Here is a 23,434-nt window from a genome sequence, read left to right as displayed (position 1 = left end):
TACCTTCCTTCCCAGGAAAGAAAGGAGGGACCTTCTGGCAGGTGCCCAAGGGGAGGGGAATGGAGCTGGAACATGGAGTGGAGGGAAGTCTCTTCACCTCAAGGGCTGTGTGTCATCCAACACTGCCTTGAAGCTGCCATCTTTCTGGAGGTCACCATCTGCGGGGCTCTCAAGTCAGGGCTCTCTCCACCTGCCTCAATGACCATAGCCTTATAAAGTATTGCCCTGAAGTTTCCCACCTCATGTCCCTCCCACCCTACTTCTGGTGTTCTAGTCATTCCCAGCAAGACAAGCTGAACCCTGCTGTCCGGTCTCCAGGCCTTAGCTACTGCTCAGCCCTCAGGTTGATTCTCTTCTCTCTCCTCATAATCTGGCAAACTTCTGCTCATCTTTCCAAATAGCTCATCACCACCTTCTCTGTGGGATCTTCTCTTACCCCTACTCTCAAGCACAGAAAAATGGTAATATTAGCTACAAAAAAATATAAGGTATGGGTCCAACTTCATTCTTTTGCATGTAGAAATCTAGCTGAACCAGCACCATCTAGTGAAGACACTATCTTTGCCCCATTGAATGGATTTGACACTCTTGCACTGAGTAATGTATAGAATTGCTGAATCAGGGGTGCCTGGTGGCTCAGTCGGTTAAGCGTCTGCCTTTGGCTCAGGTCATGATCCCAGGGTCCTGGAATCAAGCCCCACGTTGGGCTCCCTGCTGAACAGGAAGTCTGCTTCTCCCTCTTCCTCTGCCCTGCCCTGCTCATGCTCTCTCTCTCTCTCAAATAAATAAAATTTTAAAAATTTATTTAAAAAATAATAAATAAATAAAAAAGAATTGCTGAATCATTGTATTGTATGCCTGAAGCTAATATAACACTGTATGTTAATTACATTTCAATTTAAAAAAAGAGAACTACTCGGCCATTTGACTTTGCTCTTCTTTTTCAAGATTGTTTTGGCTCTTCAGGACCCCTTGAATTCCATATGAATTTTAAGATTGGCATTTCCATGTTTCTGCAAAAAAGGCTGTTGGAATTTTGATAGAGATCGTGTTGAATCTGCACACTACTTGACATCTTAATAATATACAGTCTTCCAATCCATGAACATAGAATGTCTCCTTTAAGTTCTTCCAGCAATGTTTTCTAATTTTCAATATACAAGTCTTTTTTTTTTTTTTAAGATTTTATTTATTTATTTATTTATTTGACACAGAGAGAGAGAGCACAAGTAGGCAGAGCAGCAGGCAGAGAGAGAGGGAGAAGCAGGCTCTCCGCTGAGCAGGGAGCCTGATGTGGGACTCGATCCCAGGAGCCTGGGATCATGACCTGAGCTGAAGGCCATCGCTTAACCAACTGAGCCACCCAGGCGCCCCTCAATATACAAGTCTTTGGCTTCCTTGGTTACATTTATTTTTAGGTATTTCTTTTAGATGCTATTGTATATGGAACTGCTTTCTTAATTTCATTTTTGGATTGTTCATTGCTAATGTATAAAAGCACAACTGATTTTTATGTGTTGATCTTGTACCCTGCGACTTTGCTGAATTTATTGGCCTTTTCTGCATCAATTGAAGTGATCATGTACGTTTTCCCCTTTGTTCTATTATGTAATGTATAACCTTAATCAATTTTCTGATGTTGACCCACTCTTGCTTTCCTGGGATAAATCCCACTGGTAATAGTGTATAATATTTTTAATACACTGTTGGGTTGTGCTTGCTAATATTTTGTGGAGCAGTTTTGCGTCCATCTTCATAAGGGAAATTGGTCTATAATTTTCATTTCTTGTGATGTCTTTATACGGTTTTGGTAGGGTCAAACTTCTCTTTTTCTCCATTCCCCTACTCACCTCCCTCTGGTAACCATAAGTTTGTTCTCTATAGTTAAGAGTCTGTTTCTTGGTTTGCTTCTCTCTCTCTCTCCATTTTTTTCCCTTTGCTTGTTTTGTTTCTTAAATTCCACATACGAGTGAAACCATATGGCATTTGTTTTTCTCTGACTTATTTCACTTAGCGTTATACTCCCTGGCTCCATCCACGTTATTGCAAATGGCAAGATTTCATTCTTTTTTATGGCTGAATAATATTCCTGTGTGTGTGTGTGTGTGTGTGTGTGTGTGTGTGTGTTTCTCACTTCTTCTTCATCCATTCATCTATTGGTGGACACCACTTGGGCTGCTTCCATAATTTGGCTATTGTAAATAATGCTGCAATAAACATAGGGGTGCATGTATCCCTTTGTATTAGCGTTTTTGTATTTTGGGGGTAAATATCCAGTAGTGTGATCACAGGATCATAGGGTAGTTCTACTTTTAACTTTCTGAGGAACCTCCATACTGTTTTCCACAGTGGCTGCATCAGTTTGCATCCCCACTGACAGTGCAAGAGGGTTCCTTTTTCTTGACATCCTTGCCAACACTTGTTTCTTGTGTTTTTGATTTTAGCCCTTTTAATAGGTGTGAGGTAGTATCTCATTGTGGTTTTGATTTGCATTTTCCTGATGATAAGTGATGATGAGCATCTTTTCATGTGTCTGTTAGCCATCTGTATGTCTTCTTTGGAGAAATGTCTGTTCGTGTCTTCTGCCCATTTTTTAATTGGAATATTTGGGGGGGGTTGGTGTTGAATTGTGAAAGTTCTTTATATATTTTGGATACTAACCCTTTATCCAATATGTCATTTGCAAATATCTTCTCCCATTCTGTAGGTTGCCTTTCAGTTTTGTCAATTGTTTCCTTTGCTGTGCAGAAGCATTTTAGTTTTATATGGTCTCAATAGTTTATTTTTGCTATTATTTCCCTTGCCCTAGAAGACATATCTAAAAAAATGTTGCTCCGACTGATGTTACAGAAATTACTCCCTGTGCTCTCTTCTAGGATTTTATGGTTTCCTTTCCCACATTTAGGTCTTTAATCCATTTTTTTGCATTTTTTAAGTTTTATTATGTTATTTAATCCATTTTGAGTTTATTTTTGTGTATGGTTTAAGAAAGTGATTTCATTCTTTTATATCTAACCGTCTAGTTTTCCCAACACCATTTGTTGAAGAGACTTTTTCCCATTGTATATTCATTCCTCCTTTGTTGCAGATTAATTGACCATATAATTGTGGGTTTATTTCTGGGTTTCCTATCCTATTCCATTGATTTATGTGTCTATTTTTATGCCAGTATCATACTGTTTTAATTACTACTGCTTTGTAATATAACTTGAACTCTGGAATTGTTGATACCTCCATTTTTGGTTTTTCTTTTTCTTTTTCAAGATTGCTTTGCCTATTTGAGGTCTTTTGTGGTTCCATACAAATTTTAAGATTGTTCTAGTTCTGTGAAAAATGCTGTAGGTATTTTGATAGGGATCACATTAAATCTGTAGATTGCTTTGGGTAGTGTAGACATTTTAACAATATTTGTTCTTCCAACTCATGAGCATGGGATGTCTTTCCATTTCTTTGCATTGTCTTGAATTTCTTTCATCAGTGTTTTATAGTTTTCAGAGTATAGGTCTTTCACCTCTTTGGTTAAGTTTATTCCTAGATATTTTATTATTTTGGTTCAATTATAAGTGGGATTTTCTTAATTTCACTTTCCACTGCTTCATTATTAGTGTATATAAATGCAACAGATTTCTGCACATTGATTTTTCATCCCACGACTTTAGTGAATTCATTTATCAGTTCTAGTAGTTTTTTGGTGGAGTCTTTTAGGGTTTTCTCTATATAGTATCATGTCATCTGCAAATAGTGAAAGTTTTACTTTTTCCTTAGGAATTTGGATGCCTTTTATCTTTTTATGTTGTCTAATGGCTGTGGTTAGGACTTCCAGTACTATGTTGAATAAAGGTGGTGAGAGTGGACATCCCTGTCTTGTTCCTGACCTTAGGGGAAGAGCTCTTAGCTTTTCATCATTGAGTATGATGTTGGCTGTGGATTTTTCATATAAAGCCTTTATTATGTTGAGATATGTTCCCTCTAGACCTCCTTTGCCGAGGGTTTTCTTCATGAGTGGCTGTTGTACTTTGTCAAATGCTTTTTCTGCATCTATTGAAATGATCCTATGATTCTTATCCTTTCTTTTATTAATGTGGTTGTATCATGTTGATTGATTTGTGAATATTGAACAATCCTTGCCTCCTGGGAATAAATCCCATTTGATCGCGGTGTATGATTTTTTTAAATGTATTTTTGGATTCGGTTTGCTACCATTTTGTTGAGGAGTTTTGCAGCTATACTCATGAGAGACATTGTCCTGTGGTTCTCTTTTTTGTGGTGTCTTTATCTGGTTTTGGTAACAGGGTGATACTGGCCTCAGAGAATGAATTTGGAAGTTTTCTTTCCTCTTCTATTTTTTGGAACAGTTTGAGAAGAATAGGTATTAACTCTTCTTTAAATGTTTGGTAAAATCTGCCTGTGAAGCCCTCTGGCCCTGGACTTTTACTTTTGGGGGGTTTTTTGGTTGGTAAGGTCAAACATTTCAATATGGGTGCCCACTTATCAGCAATCCTGGATGTACTGTGTTAGCTGAAGCAGCTAGGAGCATTTCTAAGATTTGTTCTATTGACTGACTGAAAGCTGTACTCAACGGTAGCCTGTGTTAAATGAGGTTAAGATGCCAGATACACAATGTAGAGGGAGGAATCTCTAAATGCCAGTGGTGTTGATAGCGTAGTGGTGAACATAGCTGCTCTCCAGATGTTTAGGGCAACAAGAATGTTGGAGTTAACTCATCATGTGTAACCCATTTAAACCCACTCTCTGGCCACGTGGACATTCCTTTCACAAGGGCTTTGAGAAATACATCAGGAGGTGTGGCAGAGACTAGCTAGGTGGTCGTTAAACCTGTTTCCTCTTCCTTTTCAGGACAAATTCAGACTACAGTTTCCAATGTCCCTTGTAGGTGTGTATGACCTAATCAAGGAACTTCCATTTGCCCAGCTGGATTTCAGACTTGCTACAGACCAATGACTCCTTTGTGTCTCCCATTTTCCCCCTTTTTGAACTGGAATGTCTGTGGTAGTTATCCTGTGCCTATGTTGGGGACAGATAACTTGTGTCGTAAGTTTCACAGATCTACAGGTGGAGAAAAATAGTACTTAAGGAGTCATACTTCAGGAATACACCCAAGGGGCCATGTTCACATCTGGTCCTAATTTAGATGAGATTCTGGACTTTGAGGTGATGCCAAAATGGAGCGGGAATTGGGTGAATGTATTCTGCGAGTGGAAGGGATGTAAATCATTGGGGGCCAGAGAATGAGCTATAGTAGTCAGTTGCCAAGATGGCACCAATGATCTTCACCTCCTGGTATTCACACCCTTGTGTCATCCCCTTCCCTCGAGTGTGGCCTGAACCTAGTGACTTACTCCTACTGAGGAGAATATTGCAAAAGTGGTGGGATGTCACTTCAGAGATTGGGTCAAGACTGACTTCCATCTTGCACTCATGCAATTCTCTCTCTCGGTCTCATCTCACTTGACTGGTGTGATGAAGCAAGTGGCCATGTTATGAGAAAGGCCCATATGACAAGGACCTCAGGGCAACCAACAGGCAGTGAGGAACTGAGGCCCTAGTCCAACCACCCTCAAGGAATTGAATCCTGCCCACACCCATGTGAGTGAGCTTGGAAGCGGATCCTTCCCCGGTCGAGCCTTGAGATGACTGCAGGCCCGCCTGACACCTTGACTGCAGCCTGCAAGACCCCGAAATTGAGAGCCAGCTAAGTCGTGCCCAGATTCCTGACCTACGGGAATTGTGAGATAAATGTCATGGTTTTAAGCCACCAAGTTTTTGGAGTAATCTGTTACTCAACAATAATGAACACAGGCAGGCATGAAGGTTACGCACAAGTTCAGCAACACGGACTGCTACCTACCAAGGCTGATCTGGCTGTAGCATTGCTGAGTCCCCACCTGCCAGTGGCAGAGACCAATAAGGAGCCCCCACCCCCATGAAATATTTCCTGGGTGCAGGCTGTTTACTTTGGGCCCCTTGTGTCCTGCAGCAGAGAGCTGTAGGCTCAGAATTGGTGGGAATCCCAGCTCTGCCGGGCTGACATGCCCAGGCCAGGCCTATTCTTTGAGGGGTCTGCTTCCTGCGTGTCCGACGGGAACTTTGTGAAATGTCACATGGAGCTGGCACCCAGGAGGGGGTTCCTAAGGGACTGTTCCCTTCCCTTTGCAAAGAGTGCCCCAGGGGCGGAGGCTGAATCTGCCTCGAAATCCCTCTTCTCCCATCCCCACAATTTCAGGACTTCTGAGCAGCACGGTCGGTGTCTGCTCCTTCAGGCCCCCAGTGACCACGGACCTGGGGTCCAGACCCCACTCTCATAGGGTAACACCTTTACCAACGAGATTTATGTAGTGCGAAGGGAATAGAGTTCATATGCAGTGGGGCTCCAAACGCTGCTCCTGTCCCCCTCCTTCGGAGCCCTGACTGTGCAGGAGCCTGGGGAGAAGCGGGGACAGAGGACTTGGGCCTGGGCCTTGCCCTCCCTCCGGGAGCTCCCGGAATGGTGGGAGAAGCAGACCCATTCATCCTAGAGTGTTTCAGATGCCACGCAAGGGACAGTGGAAGCACTAGGAGGAGGAAAGGAGTCAGTTGGGCCCTAGAGAAGGAGTTGGGCTAAGTCCTCAGTAGAAGTATGGCCTCTTCCCCTCCTGGCCACCTGCAGACTCAGGAGCCATCCTGAGCGACGCGATAATCTCTGGGAGGATGCAGCAGCAGCGCAAGGAGGTGTCTCCTAGAAAACAACTTCGACGTGAGGATACCCTCTTCTTTCGGGATCCTTTCTCCCCATCCCCCACTCGTCTGCCCCCTCACTCGTCCCCTCCCCGCCACGGCCAGTCACTCCTTCCTAGGTGAGTGCCTGGGAAAGGGCGACCTCTGTGCCACCAGAGCGAGCTCTCTGGAAGAGGCCATGTTTAACCTGGGGCTTACAGGCTGGGAGCGGGGGCCTCTCTGGCAGAAGCCCCGGGATGCATGTCCGCTGTGAGGCACGGGGCAGGGCAGTGCCGAGATGGAAAAGGTGCTCTGCAAACCGCTGAGGGCTGGGCCGTAACCTGGAAGACCCCAGCCTGGGCCCAGCAGTTTGCCGGCCTGGGAGCTGCTGGAGGTCACAGGTACCCTTCTTCCTGTCCTGTTCGGCCGCTTCTGGGGGCAGACTGCCTCAGGTGGGAATGGCAGTGAAGTGCTGAGCCTGAGCCCCCTCCTGTCTTTGTCGTAGCTCGCAAGCCCGTCTCTTCTGAGGTGTCTCCTCCAACCCTCCTTTCATGACCAATTCCAAACAGGCAGGCAGACAAAAGGCCAGCCTTTTCCCCTAGACCGGGGCCTGGGGTTGAACTGGGTGCAGGACAAGGGTGTCCACTGGCTTCTGCCTCCCCTTCACTTGTACAGCCCAGTGCCTCCTGACCAGAAGACTGGAGGCAGGCCTGAGCCAGTCCCTCCCACCAATCAAAGCTACCAGAAGAGGGTGGGCCTTCTCACTCATCACTAGGTTCCTATCAACTGGAAATCTTGGGAAGGGGGAGAAATGGAGCAAAATGAACCCACTGAATGAGCACGCACGATGAGAAAGGGCAGAGTAGTGATAGTCCCCGATCTAGTCCAACACCCTCATTTTCATGACTCTGGAGGCGCCCGGGTGGCTCAGTCAGTTGAGCGTCCGACTCTTGGTTTCAGCTCAGGTCATGATCTCAGGGTCGTGAGACTGAGCCCCAGGTTGGGGCTCTGCACTCAGTGGGGAGTCTGCTTGAGACTCTCTCTCCCTCTGCCCCTCCCCCTGCTCACACACACGCTCACTCTCTAAATAAATGAAATCTTAAAAAAAACAAAAAACAAAACTCCGGGGCCCAGAAAGGCGGGGGGGGGGGGGGGGAGAAAACTGTCCAATATAAAGGCACCATTCATATTTACATTTAAAAGCGAACTCAGCTTGATTGAAACCATTATGCTAAGTGAAAGAACACAGTCACAAAGGATCACAAATTGTATGATTCCATTTATATAAAATGTCCAAAATAGGCAAATCCATATAGATTAGTGGTAGCCTAGGGTTGAAGGGCCAGGGGGACGGGGTGGGGGGAGTGGGGTGGGATGGGGTGGGGGGTGGGGGGATGGGACGGGGGTGTGATGCCTAAGGAGTGTGGTTTCATTTTGGAATGATGAAAAAACATTCTAAAATCTTTTGCAGTGACGGTTGCACAACTAGAATATACTAAAAGCCACTGAATTGTATACTTTAAGTGGGTAAACTGTATCATGTATATAAATTATATCACAATAAAGCTGTAAAAGTGAACTTGGGCTGCAAATGACCACACATCTGAGCTTTACTCTCCATTCACAGGGGCCAAAGAAACCCTTTAGGGTAGAGAAAAGTCAGGGAAGCATCCCTGAACATGGCATATGGGTGGGACAGGAAAGCATTCCAGAAAGAATGAGATTATAAATATAACCTTGTTCTTAAGGGCAATAAAGCATCATGGATGGTTTTAAGCAGCAAGAGTGACATGATCAGTTCTGTACTTTAGAAACATCGCTCTAAATCACTGAATTTTACATTTAAAACAGGTAAACTTTACGATGTATAAATTATATCTCAATAAAGCCAAAACCAAAAATGCCTCTGGGGGGCTTTGAGGAGGACGGACTGGAGGGCATAAAGTGGGAGGGGGCTGGGGCAGAAGTTTAGGTGAGAGGTGTCAGGCCCATCTGTTGGGAGATGGGGAAAACTGGTTTGGGGATGGGGTGGGGGGAGACTCAGGATGTCTTGCCCACAGGTAAGGAGAACCCGGTAGAACTTGTTTTCAGAACCCAGAGCTCCCAGACTTCAGCCCTCCGCTGACAGGTGATGGAGGCACTGTTCTCCCCCTTCAAAGAGAAATGCACTTCAGAAACATATTTCCAAAAAATGTTGCTAAGGGTTTTATTTCTAACAAGAGGAAAATAATAAAATAAAATTAAAATAGGCTTCAGTTGGAACCAAGTTTCTTGTTTTGCCTTTTTTTTTTTTTTTTGAACAAATTAATTACACACCAACGATCTTCTTTTATTACAACATGAACCCAGGAGGAGGAAAGGAGACAGGGCAGGACAGGGAGAGAAGGTCAAGGTGGTTGTGAGGACAAGCACCAAAAGCTTTCTTCAGATCATAGGGAGCCTGCTCAGCTCCCCAACCAAATTCATTTAAAATAAAAAACTGTGAGCACAGCTATGTGAAGTTTCCTCCTCCTGGGTGGAACAGTCAGGGGAAGGGGGGGGAGAAAGGAGAGGGAAGGGGGGGAGAAAGTAGGGGGGGTGGGGGGGTGGGAGGGAGAGGCAGGAAAGGGGAGGGAGGAGAAAGAGTGAGAGGGAGGTGAGGTTAGTGTAGCATGGCCTGGCCAGGGCCAGAACTGGGGAGAGAAGGGAGAGGAGTTTTCCCCCAGTTTGCATACGCACTGGCCTTGTCTCTGGAATGGTGCTGGCCCAGCCCCAGCCACCCCCCTGCCCACCTGCCCATCCATCTGTCTATCTGCCTCAGGTGTCTGGGAATGCTGGTTAGAGGCTACCAGGGAGGGGGACTCCAGGGGCCGGCCCCCAGGAGCTGAGGTCTGAACAATACCTTGGAGTCAGAATATAAAAGTCAAGGGACTCAGGAGTGGGCTCAGGGGGGGGGGGGGGGGTGGCCATCCCCCCTTTTTGCCCACCTCCCAAGAAGCAGGCTTGATGGTCAGAAAGAGGATCCTTGAGGCCAAGGGGGGTTCTCTGTGGGGGGTCTGTGCTAGGCTCAGCCACTGTCACAACTGTTGCTGAGGCGGCTGCTGCGGGCAGGGCACATGCAGCCGAGGAGTCAGAGTAGAGAAAGGGGCCGAGGGGCCTGAAGTGGCCCCTAGCGCCGGCTCCAAGCCATTCTGGTTCTCCTGGGTGCTGGGGCTGCCAGTGGTGGGCAGGGGTTGGGGGGGGGCCCTCACCCCCAGTCTCCTCCTCCAGCTCCTCCTCCTCCTGGGCCTCCTCGGCCTCTGGCCCTGAGCTCCGTACCCTCTTTGGCTCTAGCTCCTCTCGGGCTGGGTCATCGCCCTCCCCACCCCGATCCACCTTCCGCCGTCGCCGCCTCTCCAATGCCCGGCCCCGTGCCCGGCTCCCATGGCGCTCTGCCTTCTCCAGCTGTGTATCAGACAGGCAGAAAGAGGTGTGGGCCAGTGGTCAGGCCTGGGATCCCTGCCTCCTTGGCCTGACCTCCTGGCCCTGTCCATGATCCCTGTCCTCACCTCTAGAAGTGTGCGGATCCGCTCCATGTCTGGAGGCTGCCCAGCCCGCAGTAGCTGCCAGATGCTGTGGTTCTCATCCAGGGTCACCTCAAGCAGGTCCCCTTCTAACATGAGCTCCTCCAGAGGGGCCCGGGTAGCCTCAGGCAGCTCTAACGCGGGGCCAGTCAACTGTGGCAACAGCGAGGACAGCAGCTCCAGGTCTGGTGGGTTGCGGGGACAGAGTGGGTTAGAGGCTGCTCCAGGGTGTACCCCCCACCCCCCCCGAGCCGAGGAGCACCCGGGGCACTGGGGATATCCAATCAGCAGCCTACCCACACCTAGACCTACCTCTCTTACCTGAGCCCTCCCCCGGGGCTACCTTCTCAGGGCTGGTCACACTGTCTCCGTTCTCCAGCAAGCCCAGGACCTGCCAAAGAGAGCAAGAACGGATGGTGGTGACTGAAGAACCAGGCCCTATTCCCCACCGACCCCCGACTCGGCACGTTCTGCCTCCTGGAGGAGGAGAGCAGACAAAGGCTGCGGCAGGGAGCAGTCGGGGGATCTGGACAGAATGCAGAATGGGGCAGGGAGGCCGGGCTGAGAGAGAGGTCAGAAGTCAGAGAGCGGGGACGGGGCTGGAGCCTAAACGGGGGCGGGGGCTAGGAGACAGGAATGTGAGGGCCAGAGCTGGAGCGGGCAGCTCACCTTGGGCATATCCTTGCCACTGCCTTCTCTGAGAGGGTCAGAGGCAGGGGCTGAAGGGTAGGTAGGGGGTTCCTCAGGCTTGGGCTCAGCCTGCAGCCGCTGGCGAAGCTCAGCCAGCCGTCCCAACAGAGCAGTCACGTCCTCAGAGGCCAAAGCCTGCCTGGCGCGGCCTTGCCAGCTGATGGCCCTCTCTGTGAGACACTGCAGGGCCTCGCCCTCAGGCAGCCGCACGGGCAGTCTCTGCAGGGCCACCAGCAGTGCCAGGATGGTCTCCAGGCGCGGGCGCCGTGAGCGCATGCACAGCGGACACAAGAATTTGGTGTCCCACTCCCACCAGGCCAGCAGTGGGGGCGCGGTGGGACTAGGCCTCGGGGAGCTGAGGAGGCGGGGTACCGACACACATCGCCCATGGAACCAGTCCTGACACAGGTCACACTGCAGCGCTCCCACCCCAGCCGGCACCTGCCCACACACACAGACAGAGGGTCCAGAGGAAGCCGTGGCCGACGACGCCAGTGGACTGGGCTTGGCGGAGTTGGTGCGACGCAGCTGCAGGATACCCTCCTTCTCCTTCTGTTCCCCCTCCTTGAAGGCCACGATCTGGCATGCCCAGGACAGCGGGAGAGGAGGTCAGCGGCCCATCCATCCCCTCCCTCCTCTGGCCCCATTAACACCCTACTCCCAAACCAGGAGAAGCGAGGCCCAGGGAGCAAGCGGTCCGCCCAGGGTGGCCCCGCTCAGACACTTATCACCGCCAGGCTCTCCTCTCACTGTGGGTCCTCACTCCTTACCACAGAGCCTGGGTCCCTGAGGTCCTGTGCGGACAGTCCCAGCAGCTCCGTGTCAGATTTGTACAACCCCAGCTCCTTCTCCATCCACCGGCTGCGCTTAGTGCTGTCCGAGCCGGCATCTGCACACGGGCAGAGCACCTAAGGCAGGCAGACAGGGCGCGGATGAGTAGGCCTCCCCTCCCTCCCACTGCCAGGGCTCCCCAACCCCCCCAGTCTCCTGTGAGCCGCCTCACAACAGCCGGGCCGGAGGCAGGAGAGGCTGGGGTGTCAGGGCCCGGGCCTCACCTCCAGCAGTGTGTAGCAAGAGTTCTTCTTGAGGAAGGTCTTGGAGGCCTTCTCCCTCCAGGAGTGCGCTGTCAGCACCTGCAGCTCTAGCTGTCTCAGCTCCTCCAACCCCACAGGTAGGTCCCGGCCCACAGCCACCAGGCCCTCTAAGTCATCCAAGCAGGGGTAGTGGTCGCCATTCTGGGGCAGAGGCGAGAGAGAGCTCAAGTCAACTTGCCAGCATCTACCGAGATTACTCTGTGCCCGGCCCTGAGCTGGGAAGAGGCACCAGACTTGCAGTCTTTGGGCAGAACCAAACAGGGATCATGCTAAGGGAAGTGCCCCCTACAACCCCCACAGCCGCCGGCTCAGCCTGCAGGTAATCCGGTCAGTGCCCGTGACCATCGGACTCATCATTTTGTTGTGGCCTGCCTCTTCCACCCTCCCTGCCCCTACCCTCCTGACCCTTTCCGCAACCTCTCCACCCTCAGGCTGGCCTCCCATGGCTCGCTGCCAAGCACATTCTGCCTCCTCTCACTGGGCTGGACTGCTTCTCTAGCCAACCCAGCCCAACCCAATGTATGCCAGCTCTCCTGGCTGGACTGAAGATCTAGGGTGGAGGTTCAGGGGGCGACAGGGTCCTCACCTGAATCTCGTCCACGTCAGCGATCCAGGCCCGGGCCTTAGCAAGAGCCTCCTTGAGAGCCTGGATGTTGGGCAGGTGAACAGGGATGTTTTCTGCCTCGTGGATTATGGCCTCGAGCGTGGCTGGTGGATGCTTCTGCCTAAAGGTAGGGGGGGAAAAAAGAGGCCTCAGTCTAGAGTGATCTGCCTGACCGGCAGCCTGGCCTGCCCACCAGATACATCGGCAGGGGCCCCTGGAGCGGCCACTTGGGCCTACTTGCTAGCACTCCGCCTACAGGGGGCTGCCGGTCCTGCTCGCTCCAGACCGCACGCCCCCACCCAACTTCTGCCGTGGCCTCTGCGCCTCAGCTTGTCTGCCTGTCAGCCTGCTCGCACGGCCGGAACAAGCGGCAGTGCTCCCCTGGTGACGCAGTCTGTCAGGGGGCCCTGTGGGGCTTTGCCCGGCACCTGTCCGCCCGTTAGTGAGTGTGCCCACGTCAGCCGGTGGGGCTAGTCCTCTATCCATGTCTGTATCTGTCCATCTCTGCTTCCCCGTAAGCCTAGCTCTGTCTCTATGTATACATGTAGTTTAAAAAAAAAAAAAAAAAAAGAAAGAAAGATAAGCTAGGGAACAAGAAAAAGGAAGAAAGTCAATACACCAGCACTGGAGTCTGGTACCCAAGGCCACCCATGGGAATCACCCCATCAGCTTTCCCACTAAACCTTGAAGGTCGGGGCGGGGGAGGGGGGGTTGGGGGGCGGCTGGACCTACCTGGCCTCCAGGCAGAGGTGGGCTTTCTCCTCCCAGCGTTCGGCAATGGTGAGCAGCTCCTGCAGCTCAGCCCGGGCCTTATCGACAGCAGGGCTAGGGGCTACGCTAGCACCCGCGACCAACAGTCCCCGCATGACAGCCAGGGTGCCCCTTCGGGCTGAGGGGGCCAGCGTGCGCTTCACCTCATCCAGCCATCGTGCCTGTTCCACCTGCCGCTGGAGCTGCTGGGCCTCAGGCACCTCCACCCCCAGCTGCTGCCCCCTCTCCAACAGGGACTGCAGTAGCCCTGGACTGGAGGGCAGTGAGGCCAGGGCCTCACGGGCCTCAGCCTGGTAGGCCTCCACCTGTTCCAGAATACCCTACCAGGATACAGAAGAAGAACAAACTCCTCAGCTGGACCCACTTGGAGGTCCCACCACCAAATACTTTTGCCCCACCTACCTTCTTACCTGCCAGTATTTGGGAAGAGAGCCTAACGTGGGCTGAGCTCTCCTCCTCTGCCATGCCCTAAGGTTCCCTGCCCGCTAAAATACCCTGGGGAATTTGTTAAAACACAGATTCCTGGGCCCCACCCTTAGAGAGTCTTAAGAGGGTTTGGTCAGGAGTCTATGCTCTGTTTTAGTCCCCAGAGGATTCTGATGTACAGCACCAGGAGACCCTCTGCCCTAAAAACACTCTGCTATGCTTGGCCTCCTCACAAACCCCTATGCTTCCACTGGTGTCCACTGCCCTCTTCGTCCCACCTCTCCTCTCCCTTCCTGAACTTGACTCAGCTTTCCAGGCCCACAAACATTCTTGTTCCTTTCTCCTCATCCACCTCCACCAGGACACCTTCTCGACTCTGCATCCTATACTTACACCCCTGCCACCCGCCCCTTTGCCTCCCAGCTCCTGTTACTCTAACAGGCGCATCCTATCTTGCCCAAACATTTGACGCTTTTTAAGGAAGCCAAGAGTGGCCTGCTGCTCAGGTCTCCCAATCCCCCTGAACCCTCATCAGCACTCCGAGTGCACTCCTCCTCACCTTGACATCCCCAATCTGGTGCATGGCACAAGGCAGGTTGTTCATCTGGTCCAGAAAGGCCCGGAGCTCAGCCAGGGTCATCTGTAGACCAGCCACCCTGTGGGGGCTATGGAGTTTCACATGTGGGGTTTCAGGTCCAAACCCAGTCCCCTCCCTCCATCTCTGTGCTCAGATCCAACGCCTTTCCTCACACCTGCCCACCTTGATCTCTCCTACTCCACAGTGCCCCCAACTGTCCAGATTAGAGGAGGGGGGTTTAATATATCAGCACATTCATATGATGAGAGCAAATGAGAAGGGGGGAATATAGGATATATGGCTGGGGGGGGGGGGGGGGGAGTTTAGAAATTAAATGATGGTAACAGAAGCCGGACTTTTCAACTCATCCTCTACCGTGAATTCTCTGATCAGGCTGATGCTTCTTTTCTTGTCCCTAAACCTTCCACAACTCCTCCTTGCCCACAAAATCCCTAAGCCTGCCAGAAATCTCCAGGTACTGATAAAAAGGACCATTTCTAACTTTCTTAGCACTCTTCTCCATTCTAGTTGCCTGATCTCCTTGCCCTCCCAACACCTCTTAGGCCACCCCGCACGGCAGTGCTTGTCATCTGCCCAGTGGCACTCAGAGTCCACTCCTCCTAGGTGCCAGCTCCTCAGCAGGCAGAATCTGAGCCGCCACCTCCCACTGCCATACCCAGCTTCCTGGCCGCTGACGAGTCCCAGAGCCCGGGACACGCAAGCCTCCGCCTCGCTCAGGCAGTTCTTCAGTCGCTGCAGCAGCTCACTGTTTGGGAACCTCCGCTCACGGGCCTCAGACTCTAGCGCCCTCAGCTCTTCAAGGCCTGGAGAGAGAATGAAAGTGGCAAGGAGTAGGCAGTACTGAGTAAAAGCAGAGGAAGGGGGTGGGGGTGGGGTCCAGAAGAAAAGGGAAGAGAACTTGCCTGTGGAGTCCCTCCGTCCCCCCATCACTCACTGCGCTTCCGCCCATCCTCCACCTCCAGGGCCACTCGAACTTTGTTGGCCCAGGTGTCAAAGGACTCGGCCCGAACCTTCAGTTTATGCAGCATGGCAGGGAGCTCATCCAAGGTGTATCGATACCTGGAGGAAGATGGCAGGGAAGCACACATCTGGCCCAGCTCTGCAGCCCCCTCCTCAGCCTGCTTCCTTCAGTAGGCCCCCTGCTTACCGCAGGTACTGCCGGCTACTGGAGCACTTGCAGAGGTCATTGATGTGGGAAAGGCAGACAAGGCCGTCTGGGCAGTCATAGCAGGCCAGGGCTGATAGGAAGCACGTGGTCTTGCACTTGATGCACTGGCGCTCATCATCTGGGAGCAGCTCAAAAGCTTCTCGCTCAGCTTCCGTGATGCCCTGGGGGCATTCAACCCACGCGCGTTATATAGAACCAGAACAGGGCTGCAGATAGGCCCCTATCTCTGCCACAACTGAGCCCCACGTTAGACTCCAATCTGTGCTGAGAGTTCTAGAGAGCAAACCCCACAGAACATACTGCCTCTGTGAAGTTCAAGCTCTCCACACTGGGGAAATAGGATGAACCAGGGCAAGATCAGTGTGGGCTGAGAGGAAAAAAAAAATCAGGTGAGAATCAGATCACCAGAAAGGGCCTTTAGGGTGAGAGGAAGTGAGGAAAGCGGTGGGCCAAGGCGCCAGAGAGGTGGCACTGTGTGGGAGTGGCCAAGGGAAAGGCTGAGAACAAGGGGAACGAGGCTGGCTTCGAGTCACTCAGCGCCCACCGTGTTCCAGGCGCCGTGCCGGCAGCCTGGCAGGCAGGACACACTGCAAAGCACATATAGAACTCACAGAAACAAAACTCTGTGCTTGTGTCCAGTGTTTAAAGATACAATTTTTTTTTTTTCAACAACATGGCTTCCAAATCTATGCCAATGACTTCATCTGTTACTCAGATGAAGAAAAAGCATTCTGTTCCAAAAATGGAGAAAAGCCAGTTATGCTGAAGTAACTGAAAGACAGTATGACGCTATGCATTATGGCCAATTTTAGGGATTTTTAAAGGGAAATTCTGACTAACAGTTTCTGTTCTATATTGACTGTAACATCTAACCTCTGCATCAGATAGGAGTCTGCTGTACATTACAAATCCCGCTCTGCCACTTATTTAACTAGTTGTGTGGTACGGAAATAATTTACACCTCTCTGGGTTTGTTTCCCCATCTTATAAAATGGGAGATAATGGCACCATCTTCATTGTGTTGTCATGAAGATTAAAAAGGTACAGCAACTAAGGACTTAAAAAAGTATCAAAACATTTAGAATAAGTGGAACCACAAAAGACCCCTAACAGCCAAAACAATCTTGACAAGGAAGAACAAAGCTGGAGGCATCATACTTCCTGATTTCAAACTATACTACAAAGCTACAGTAATTAAAACAGTATGGTACTTGCATAAAAACAGACACACAGAGCAGTGGAACAGAATTAAGCCCAGAAATAAACCCTTGCATATACAGTCAACTAACATTTGGTAAGAGAGCCAAAAATACTCAACAGGTAAAGGATAGTCTCTTCAATTAGTGGCACTGAGAAAACTGAGTAACCATGAGCAGAAGAACAAACCTGGGTCCTTATACACTCACGAAAATTAACTTGAAATTGATTAAAGACTTAAACATGACACCTAAAACCGCAAAGCTCCCAGAAGAAAACATAGTGATAAAGTTCCTTGACATTGGTTGGCAATGACTTCTTGGATAGGACACCTAAAGCACAAGCAACAAAAGCAAAAATAAATAAGTGGGACTACATTCAGCTACAAAGAAAGCATCTGTGCAACAAAAGAAATCATCAACAAAATGAAAGGAAACCTACGGAATGGGAGAAAGTATCGGTACACCATCTATTTGATAAAGGGCTAACATCCAAAACATACAAGGAACTCATCCAACATCAATAGCAAAAAAAAACCCCACTAACAATCTGATCAAAAATAGGCAGAGAACCCGAACAGACATTTTCCAAAGAGATATAAATGGCCAAGAGGTACACGAAAAGATGCTCAACGTGACGATCATCATCATCAGGGAAATGCAAATCAAAATATCACCTTACACCTGTCAGAATGGCTATTACCAAAAAGACAAGAGATAGTAAGTGTTAGCAAGGGATGTGAAGCAAAGGGAACCCTCGTGCACTGTTGGTGGGAATGTAAATTGATTCAGCTACCTGGAAAACAGTATGGAGGTTCCTCAAAAAATTCAAAACAGAACTACCCTATGATCTAGCAATCTCACTTCTGGATATATATCCAAAGGAAATGAAATCAGAATCTCAAAGAGATATCTGCACTCCCATGATCACTGCAGCATTATTCACAATAGCCAAGATAGAGAAACAACCTAAGTGTCCATCAGTGGATGAACAGATCAAGAAGCCATGGTATTTACATACAAGACTATTATCCAGCCACAAGAAAGAAGGAAATACTGCCAATTATAACAACATGGATGGACCTTGAGGGCATTATACTAAGTCAAGTAAGTCAGACACAGAAAGACAAAATACTATAGAATGTCACTTATACATGGAATCGAAAAAAGCCAAACTCATAGAAACAAGAGTAGAATGATGGTTTGCAAGGGCTGGGGAGTGGGGGAAATGGGGAGATGTTGGTCAAGGGCACACACCAGTTAGAAGTTTGGGGGACCCAACAAATACTTACTATTATTAGCTCTAATTTTCAGATTAAGGATACCTATTTCACAGGCCTATCCCATTTTACTAAGGAGGAAACTAAGTCTCAGAGAGAGGGTCTGTAACCTGCCCAAAGTAAGGATCTGGCGACAGTATATTTTGACTCTAAAGCCAGAGAATGCTCTAAGTTCAGATGCAGTCCCTAGGTATTTTAGGATCATAGATTCCGCTGAGAACTGGATGCGAGCTAGGAGCCCTCTCCCCATAAAAGTACTCAAACACACGCATACACACAATCTTCTACAGATTTTTAAGACTGGGGGGTCCAGAACCCTTCTCTAAGGTAAGAGCCAAGTATAAAGAATTCTCAATGTCTGGATGAGAATACCTAGTCTCCCACCTTGCTTTGACTCCTTCTTATAGTCTGGAACAACCCCAGGTTCATCATTTAATAATAGCACTCAAGAGAGAGAAAATGATGCCTGGGACAGCCCAGGGGCTTACCAACTAACACCACAAACTTCCAACATTACCACAGCTGAAATTCTCCTTATAGTCCATGCTCACGGGCAAGTTATAAATGAGCTTTAACATAAGAAAGTACTACCCTAAATGGGCAGCAAGGGGTCACTCAGGACCAGCATTCCTTTGTAATACTATAGAGGACTCTCACTATAAGTCACTTCCTAACTGGGCAAGTGTGGAGCTTTAAGAAGGCAGTTGAACTACATGAGCAGCAGTCCCACTCACCTACAAACACAACTGACCACTTGCTTATGAGAGATCTATTAGAGGACTGCTTTAAAAAAAAATAAAATAAAGGAGGACCACCTTGTATTTGGTAGTAGCACTCTAGTTTGAGCTACTGAATCATCTGAATGTAATAAAATGGCATTTCCTAAGAAATGTTCCATATTTCAATCATTTTCTTCATGTATTACTATTACCAATAACAGCAGCTATTACAATGCAAGTCCAATTAACAGATGCTTTGACATAAATCACCTTCCTCAAGCAATTATAATTCCCTTGCAAGTTCGGTATTTATTCCCATTTTACAGAGTGGGGAAGTGAGACTATCAGAGGTTAAATAACCTGAAAAGGTAACCCAGCTAAATCAGCAGTTGTGGTTTCACATGCCAGCCTGTCCTGTTGGGTTATTTAAATAATGACGAATAGCAGTGACACCAACACTTGCTACGGGTCAGTTACTTAATAAACATAATCTTTAATCTATTCAACTATCCCAAAAGATAAACATCATAATCCCCATTTTTCAGAGACGGATACTGACAGTGAAGTAAATTAACTTGCTCACAGTTGTTGATAAATGGCACAGCAGAGAATGGAATGTGATTTCCTTCTTTTTTTTAAGATTTTATTTATCTATTTGAGAGAGAGAGAGAGATAGCGCGAGCTAGAAAGAGCACAAGCAGGAGGGAGGGGCAGAGGGAGAGAGACAAGCACACTCTCTGCTGAGCAGGGAGCCCGATGCGGAACTCGATCCCAGGACCCTGAGATCATGACCTGAGCCGAAGGCAGACGCTTAACTGATTGAGCCACCCATGCGCACAGGAATGTGATTTCCAATCCAGATGGATCTAGTTCTTTTTACTATACTCCAAGAATAGAAGCTACATCTACTTCTTCCTTCCCCCACTTCTGCCAGGATAGCGTGCCTAATTCAGGGCCCTCTCCCCTCCACCCTACCTTCTCAAGCAGGGCCTTTCGCAGACGCCGTTCCTCCTGCACCATGATGAACATCTCCTTATGCACAGCTGCTGCCAGGTTCAGGTCCAGCTTCTCTGGGCAGGCAGCCATCTTACAGATGAGCTCCTCATGGGAGAAGACACAGTATCTTCGGAGCCGGCGGTAGTGCTCAATGCACTGGCGCCCAGCCGGCAACTGTGGACAGATTCAAGGCTGAGCGTGGCCAAGTCTGAAGGCCGTGGTGCCTCAGCTTCCCCACAACCCTCCTGCTTCTCCCTGCCAGCCCACCACACTCCAGACTCACCCAGTCAGCAGTGCAAAAGTTGACAGCCTCTGCAAAGTTGTAGCCTTGGTTGAAGCCACTGTGGTAAGCACGAGGGAAGGTAATGACGAATTCTCCTGCACACTGGTTTGTGCGGACAACCTGAGGAAGAAAAAGGCCAAGGTCACTGAGACAGGTTTTCCAGGGTCGGGAGAAACTTGATTTAAGAGCAGGATCCAGGGCGCCTGGGTGGCTCAGTCGTTAAGTGTCTGCCTTCGGCTCAGGTCATGATCCCGGGGTCCTGGGATCGAGCCCCGCATCGGGCTCCCTGCTCCGTGGGAAGCCTGCTTCTCCCTCTCCCATTCCCCCCGCTTGTGTTCCCTCTCTCGCTGTGTCTCTGTCAAATAAATAAAATCTTAAAAAAAAAAAAAAAAAGGCAGGATCCTTAAGGAGACAAAGGAGAGCCTGAAGGAACAGCGTGACAATAGACTCTCAGATCCTCCAATTCTAAAAGGAAGGACCATTGGCCTCGGCTCTCAAAGTTGAGATTTATGTTAGCAGCAACAGGAAGATTTGAGTCAAAAGTAGGCAATGTACATACCACAATGTCTCAACTTTCCTACTAATTTTTATAAAAATTTAAAATACCACTTTTCATTAAGCTGGCAATGGTTTTTTCATTAATAATTACTTTTATCAGTCACATAGGCAGTTCCAAGAGCCAAATGGTCTATAAGATTTGTTTTCAAGTTAGCAGGCCCTGCCATTCTCCACTTCTCAGAGCCAATCACTTTCACCTCTTCTGATTATTTTGGCATTTACCTTAACAACCTTAAATAACATGCCTCTAGACTTTAAAGATAGCCTATTATTTCTCAGTTTGCTTAGTTTTCTGCACATGTCTTAGTAATTCAATCCCAACCTTTAAGACAAGTGTCCAACCCTCCTCTTGCCTATCAGTTTTCACCTTTCTGTAGCAGAGCCCTATGATCTGTTCCAACTCGAGCCAGCTGTCGTCCTCCCTGGACCGTCCCTCTCCCATGATGATCTCTCCTGTTCCCTAGATCCCAGGTCTTCCTCTTTCTTGGTGTTTACTCTTTGGCTATACTTGAGCACATCCTCCAATAGCTTCCCAGGAAGTGGTGTGAAGAACTTTTTTTTTTGAAAAATGTCTCTATTCTACTCTTGTACTTCATAATTTGACCATACAGAATTCTAAATTGAAAACCATTTTGAAGGCATGGCTCTAATCTTCTAGATTCTAGTGTTGCTTTTGAAAAGTCTTAAGCCACTCTGGTTTCTAATGCTTTGAATTAAACCTGTTTTCTCTCAGTAAGCTTGTAGGATTTTTCTGATCCCAGTGTTTGATATAAAAATTCACCAGATATACCTTGGTGTGCATCTATTTTCATTCATGTACTGGGTAGGCCCTTTGATTCTGAAAACTCAGCCTTTTGGTTCAGGGAAATTTTCTTGAATGATTTCATTAATGATTTGATTCTTTGTTTTCATCTATTCTCTCTTTTCAGAACTCATTATTTGAATATTGAACCTCCTGAACAAAATCTCTTCTTTCAACTTTACCATTTCCCATCTTTATTTTTTATTCTATTTTCTGAGAGTTCCTTAACTATTTATCTTCTAAACTTTTTTCTTCCCCTTTTACTATCACAGTTTTAATTTCCAAAAGCTCTTTTTTGTTTTCAGGATGTTTTCAAATAGTATCCTGTTCTTATTTCAGTTTGTGCTATATGCTCATCTCTGAAGATCTTCATGAGGTTTCTTTCCCTTTTTGAAGTTTACTTCTCTGCCTGCCTAACCTGTTTATCCAAGTTGTTTTGTTTGGTTGGTTCTATTTTCTAGAGTTTCCTCAGCTGTCTGTTAATCTGTGACTGTCAACTTTAAGAGTAAGAAATGGAAAAGCTGAATGGAAGTTCTGAGTATATAGGTGAAGTCTGTCAACTGTGAGCTTCACTGCAGGGTGATCTGGAAGTGCCATTCAGTTTGGGAAACTCTAGGTCTTTCTTTTTGGGCCACTCAGATTCTCCAGAGAAAACTCTCCCATTTTTTTGCCTGAAGGAAAAAGATCTGTCTGCCAGTGTTCTAAGAGCCAAGTGGAAGAAGACAGCTGGGAACCTCAGCATCCACTATGTACACAATGATGAATCCTACTATTTTCACTATACCTCTACCCTCAACTGTATCTAGAAGACCTCAGTCCAGAGATCTTTTATTTTTACCTCTTCAGAAGTAAAAAGTCTTTTGCTTTAGTGAGGGAGGGTCACATTTCCAACTGCCCAGTGTGGAAGGGGACCTCACAGCTTCCTATATAGACATGAACCAATCCCTATTTTCACCTCACTCATCTTTCTTCCCAGAATGCCTGGTGTCACTGACTACAGAACCTCTGGGGGAATTCTGAGGTATCAATCAGATTGGTTGGTTCTCAGATGTCTCAATACTGGCCTAAGATTCAGTTTTCTCATCCATTTTCTGGTTTCAAGAATTTTATCATTGTATCCTCTCTTGTTTTCTCCATTTTAGTAATTTTTAAAAAACCTTAAAAAAAAAAAAAAAAACCCTTTGTGCCATTTGAGTGGTTTCAGTGAGGAATGGAAGCAGCCATGTGTTATGTTTAATTTGCCATCTATAGGAGAAGTCTCACAAAGGTTTTTAGGATGAACATTCAATGCTGATGAACAGAGTGAAATAGGTGCAGTGCTGATAATAGGACCAGTAACTTCTACTCTCTGGAAAACCAAATTGCTAATATAGATCAAGAACCTAAAATGTTTATATCCTTCAACCCAACAATTCTTCTGTAAGGATTCTAGATTACTATGGAGAGAATTAACATCTTCACAATATTGAATCTGCCCATTCATGAATACATCTCCACATTTATTCAGGTCATACATCAGCTCCCACCTCCAATACATTTTCTTCTTCTCAAATCTATCCCTACTTAGGGGCAACATCAGTATTTCTTGCCTGGATTACTGCACTGGCCCCCATTACCAAGCACTAGAATGATCTTCCAAAAAACGCAAATCTGACTGGCAAAGCCATGGCCGAGAACCCCTTACTTGAAACATCATGTCCAATGATGAAGCCACGGCTCCAACAGGCAAACTCTTATCTTCCTTCAAGGATCACCACTTCTACAAATGCTTTCCTGACCACCCCCCTCAGTGACCCAGTCTGCTGTCCTTTTGAAGCACCTCTAACATTTACTCACCTCTATTCTCCACTCAACTGCACATACCCAAAGGCAGGGACCGGTTTATTTGTCTTCAAGGTGTTGGCCAAAGGCCTGTACACAGAGGGAGTTCTAGCCAGTACTTGCTGAATGATCTAGACCCAGCCTTAATTTTATAGATGTGAAAACTGAGTTC

The 23,434-nt window shown here is 48.1% G+C and overlaps 1 protein-coding gene across 1 annotated transcript in view; it reads right to left on the bottom strand.

The window, feature by feature from the left end:
- Positions 1 to 9,696: 9,696 nt before the first annotated feature.
- KDM5C (lysine demethylase 5C) overlaps positions 9,697 to 23,434 on the bottom strand; it is a 30,585-nt gene continuing 16,847 nt past the window's right edge. Inside the window, 15 exon segments of the mRNA XM_032398150.1 lie at positions 9,697 to 9,926; positions 9,928 to 10,137; positions 10,242 to 10,441; positions 10,578 to 10,647; positions 10,926 to 11,525; positions 11,717 to 11,854; positions 12,002 to 12,181; positions 12,627 to 12,765; positions 13,377 to 13,735; positions 14,401 to 14,506; positions 15,095 to 15,242; positions 15,374 to 15,498; positions 15,587 to 15,768; positions 19,778 to 19,972; positions 20,082 to 20,201. Coding sequence (XP_032254041.1) covers positions 9,771 to 9,926; positions 9,928 to 10,137; positions 10,242 to 10,441; positions 10,578 to 10,647; positions 10,926 to 11,525; positions 11,717 to 11,854; positions 12,002 to 12,181; positions 12,627 to 12,765; positions 13,377 to 13,735; positions 14,401 to 14,506; positions 15,095 to 15,242; positions 15,374 to 15,498; positions 15,587 to 15,768; positions 19,778 to 19,972; positions 20,082 to 20,201 — 2,928 coding nt within the window. The 3' untranslated portion in view covers positions 9,697 to 9,770.

Source organism: Phoca vitulina, unplaced genomic scaffold (genome assembly GCF_004348235.1).
Source record: "Phoca vitulina isolate PV1807 unplaced genomic scaffold, GSC_HSeal_1.0 scaffold111, whole genome shotgun sequence".
Classification (NCBI taxonomy): Eukaryota; Metazoa; Chordata; class Mammalia; order Carnivora; family Phocidae; genus Phoca; species Phoca vitulina.
This window is presented reverse-complemented; position numbering and strand designations above follow the sequence as displayed.